We start from the raw sequence: 4,501 nt of genomic DNA, 5'->3' as shown, positions 1-4,501 counted from the left end.
ACACAGAGAATGGGACGGGGTTAAACACAGAGAACGGGACGGGGTTAAACAGAGAGAACGGGACGGGGTTAAACACAGAACGGGACGGGGTTAAACACAGAGAACGGGACGGGGTTAAACACAGAGAACGGGACGGGGTTAAACAGAGAACGGGACGGGGTTAAACAGAGAACGGGACGGGGTTAAACACAGAGAACGGGACGGGGTTAAACAGAGAACGGGACGGGGTTAAACACAGAGAACGGGACGGGGTTAAACACAGAACGGGACGGGGTTAAACACAGAGAACGGGACGGGGTTAAACACAGAACGGGACGGGGTTAAACAGAGAACGGGACGGGGTTAAACACAGAACGGGACGGGGTTAAACACAGAGAACGGGACGGGGTTAAACAGAGAACGGGACGGGGTTAAACACAGAGAACGGGACGGGGTTAAACACAGAGAACGGGACGGGGTTAAACACAGAACGGGACGGGGTTAAACACAGAGAATGGGACGGGGTTAAACAGAGAACGGGACGGGGTTAAATAGAGAACGGGACGGGGTTAAACACGGGACGGGACGGGGTTAAACACAGAGAACGGGACGGGGTTAAACACAGAGCGGGACGGGGTTAAACAGAGAACGGGACGGGGTTAAACACGGGACAGGACGGGGTTAAACACGGGACGGGACGGGGTTAAATAGAGAACGGGACGGGGTTAAACAGAGAACGGGACGGGGTTAAACAGAGAACGGGACGGGGTTAAACAGAGAACGGGACGGGGTTAAACAGAGAACGGGACGGGGTTAAACACAGAACGGGACGGGGTTAAACACAGAACGGGACGGGGTTAAACAGAGAGAACGGGACGGGGTTAAACACAGAACGGGACGGGGTTAAACAGAGAACGGGACGGGGTTAAACAGAGAACGGGACGGGGTTAAACAGAGAACGGGACGGGGTTAAACAGACAGAACGGGACGGGGTTAAACAGAGAACGGGACGGGGTTAAACACAGAGAACGGGACGGGGTTAAACACAGAACGGGACGGGGTTAAACACAGAGAACGGGACGGGGTTAAACACAGAACGGGACGGGGTTAAACACAGAACGGGACGGGGTTAAACACAGAACGGGACGGGGTTAAACACAGAGAACGGGACGGGGTTAAACACAGAACGGGACGGGGGTTAAACACAGAACGGGACGGGGTTAAACACAGAACGGGACGGGGTTAAACACAGAACGGGACGGGGTTAAACACAGAACGGGACGGGGTTAAACACAGAACGGGACGGGTTAAACACAGAACGGGACGGGGTTAAACACAGAGAACGGGACGGGGTTAAACACAGAACGGGACGGGGTTAAACACAGAACGGGACGGGGTTAAACACAGAACGGGACGGGGTTAAACACAGAACGGGACGGGGTTAAACAGAGAGAACGGGACGGGGTTAAACACAGAACGGGACGGGGTTAAACACAGAGAACGGGACGGGGTTAAACAGAGAACGGGACGGGGTTAAACACAGAACGGGACGGGGTTAAACACAGAGAACGGGACGGGGTTAAACAGAGAACGGGACGGGGTTAAACAGAGAACGGGACGGGGTTAAACACAGAGAACGGGACGGGGTTAAACACAGAGAACGGGACGGGGTTAAACACAGAGAACGGGACGGGGTTAAACACAGAGAACGGGACGGGGTTAAACACAGAGAACGGGACTGGGTTAAACAGAGAACGGGACGGGGTTAAACAGAGAGAACGGGACGGGGTTATACAGAGAACGGGACGGGGTTAAACACAGAACGGGACGGGGTTAAACAGAGTAACAAGGGTTAAACACGGGGTTATACACAGAATGGGACAGGGTTAAACAGAGAACGGGACGGGGTTAAACACAGAACGGGACGGGGTTAAACAGAGAACGGGACGGGGTTAAACACAGAACGGGACGGGGTTAAACAGAGAACGGGACGGGGTTAAACACAGAGAACGGGACGGGGTTAAACAGAGAACGGGACGGGGTTAAACACAGAACGGGACGGGGTTAAACACAGGACGGGACGGGGTTAAACAGAGAACGGGACGGGGTTAAACACAGAACGGGACGGGGTTAAACACAGAACGGGACGGGGTTAAACACAGAACGGGACGGGGTTAAACAGAGTAACAAGGGGTTAAACACAGGACGGGACGGGGTTAAACAGAGAACGGGACGGGGTTAAACAGAGAACGGGACGGGGTTATACAGAGAACGGGACGGGGTTAAACAGAGTAACAAGGGGTTAAACACAGAACGGGACGGGGTTAAACAGAGTAACAAGGGGTTAAACACAGAACGGGACGGGGTTAAACAGAGTAACAAGGGGTTAAACACGGGGTTATACACAGAATGGGACAGGGTTAAACAGAGAACGGGACGGGGTTAAACAGAGTAACAAGGGGTTAAACACAGAACGGGACGGGGTTAAACAGAGTAACAAGGGGTTAAACACAGAATGGGACGGGGTTAAACAGAGTAACAAGGGGTTAAACACGGGGTTATACACAGAACGGGACAGGGTTATACAGAGAACGGGACGGGGTTATACACAGAACGGGACGGGGGTTAAACAGAGAACGGGACGGGGTTAAACAGAGTAACAAGGGTTAAACACAGAACGGGACGGGGTTAAACAGAGTAACAAGGGGTTAAACACAGAACGGGACGGGGTTAAACAGAGTAACAAGGGGTTAAACACGGGGTTATACACAGAATGGGACAGGGTTAAACAGAGAACGGGACGGGGTTAAACACAGAACGGGACGGGGTTAAACAGAGAACGGGACGGGGTTAAACAGAGAACGGGACGGGGTTAAACACAGAACGGGACGGGGTTAAACACAGAACGGGACGGGGTTAAACAGAGAACGGGACGGGGTTATACAGAGAACGGGACGGGGTTAAACAGAGTAACAAGGGGTTAAACACAGAACGGGACGGGGTTAAACAGAGTAACAAGGGGTTAAACACAGGACGGGACGGGGTTAAACAGAGAACGGGACGGGGTTAAACACAGAACGGGACGGGGTTAAACAGAGAACGGGACGGGGTTATACAGAGAACGGGACGGGGTTAAACAGAGTAACAAGGGGTTAAACACAGAACGGGACGGGGTTAAACAGAGTAACAAGGGGTTAAACACAGAATGGGACGGGGTTAAACAGAGTAACAAGGGGTTAAACACGGGGTTATACACAGAACGGGACAGGGTTATACAGAGAACGGGACGGGGTTATACACAGAACGGGACGGGGTTAAACACAGAACGGGACGGGGTGAAAGTCCCAGAGAAACGACATTTTGAGAGCATCAAGACAAAGAGAGGAAGAGGCAAAGGAAAGAGGAGAGATGAGAGGAAATGAAGGAGGAGGTGGGGCATGAGGGAGGGAAGAGGAAGGAGGAGGGAGGGAGAGAGAGAGGGAACATGGAAGGAAGGAGGGAGATAGGGAGGAAGGAGATGGGAGGCGAGGAGGGATCGAGGGAGGAAAGAGGAGGGAAGGAGACGGTGAACAAGGGAGGAGGGGAGAGGAGGGAAGGAGGGAGGGAGGGGGAGATGAGAGGAGGAAAGGAGAGGAGATGAAAAAATGAGAAGAGAGATGAGAGGAGAAAGGGGAAGGGAGGAAAGAGGAGAGGAGAGAACAAGAAAGGAGAGAATGAAAGAGGAGTGGGGGGAAAAAAAGGAAGGGGACAAAAGAGGAGAGGAGAGGAAAAAGAGTGAGAGAAAGAGGAGATGAAAGATGAGGAGAGGAGGAGAGGATAATAGAGAAGGAAAAGAGGGGAGAGCGGAGGAAAGGCGAGGAAAAGAAAGAGGAGGGGAATGAGAAGAGGAAAAATGAGAGGTGAGGAGGAACGAGGAGGAACAAGGTGAGGTGTGTGTGTGTGTGTGTGTGTGTGTGTGTGTGTGTGTGTGTGTGTGTGTGTGTGTGTGTGTGTGTGTGTGTGTTACCCTTTTCCTGGTCTTGTCTTTGAGGAAAGGTTTGATGATGGTGTACATGGCGTGGATGTACCAGGGCTGATTCACAAAATGGATTCCTCCAAACCGAGCCGGAAAACTGTCCTGAAGAGAGGAGGAGGGGAGGAGAGGAGAGGAGGGAGGAGGAGAAGAGAGGAGGGGAGGGGAGAGGAGAAGAGGGGAGGAGAGGAGGAGGGGAGAGGACAGGAGAGGAGAGGAGGGAGGAGGAGAGGAGAGGAGGGGAGAGGAGAAGAGGGGAGGAGAGGAGGGAGGAGGAGAAGAGAGGAGGGAGGAGTAGGGTTAGAGGACAGAGGAGGAGAGGAGAGGAGAAGAATAGAGGAGGGAGGGGGAGAGGAAGAGAGGAGAAGAAGAGAGGAGGGAGGAGAAGAGAGGAGGGAGAGAAGAGGAGAGGACAGAGGAGGAGGAGAGGAGGGGAGGAGAGGAGATGGGGAAGAGGGGAGGAGAGGAGAGAGAGAGGAAGAGGGAGGAGGAGATAGGAGGAGGAGAGAG

The 4,501-nt window shown here is 53.2% G+C and overlaps 1 protein-coding gene across 1 annotated transcript in view; it reads right to left on the bottom strand.

Moving 5' to 3' along the window:
- LOC139659247 (clavesin-1-like) overlaps positions 1-4,105 on the bottom strand; it is a gene marked incomplete at its 5' end in the record, with an annotated part of 4,980 nt that extends 875 nt beyond the window's left edge. Inside the window, one exon of the mRNA XM_071537461.1 lies at positions 3,986-4,105. Within this exon, the coding sequence (XP_071393562.1) occupies positions 3,986-4,105 (120 nt within the window). The remainder of the gene's footprint in view (positions 1-3,985) is intronic.
- Between the last annotated feature and the right edge of the window lie 396 nt (positions 4,106-4,501).

The sequence above is a fragment of the Centroberyx affinis genome, unplaced genomic scaffold (assembly GCF_046629955.1).
Source record: "Centroberyx affinis isolate AG114_WGS23_722 - 3 ecotype Tasmania unplaced genomic scaffold, CSIRO-AGI_Caff_v1 ptg003051l_1, whole genome shotgun sequence".
NCBI lineage: Eukaryota > Metazoa > Chordata > Actinopteri > Beryciformes > Berycidae > Centroberyx > Centroberyx affinis.
The sequence above is the reverse complement of the archived record's forward strand: the minus strand, read 5'-3'. Positions and strand labels throughout refer to the sequence as shown.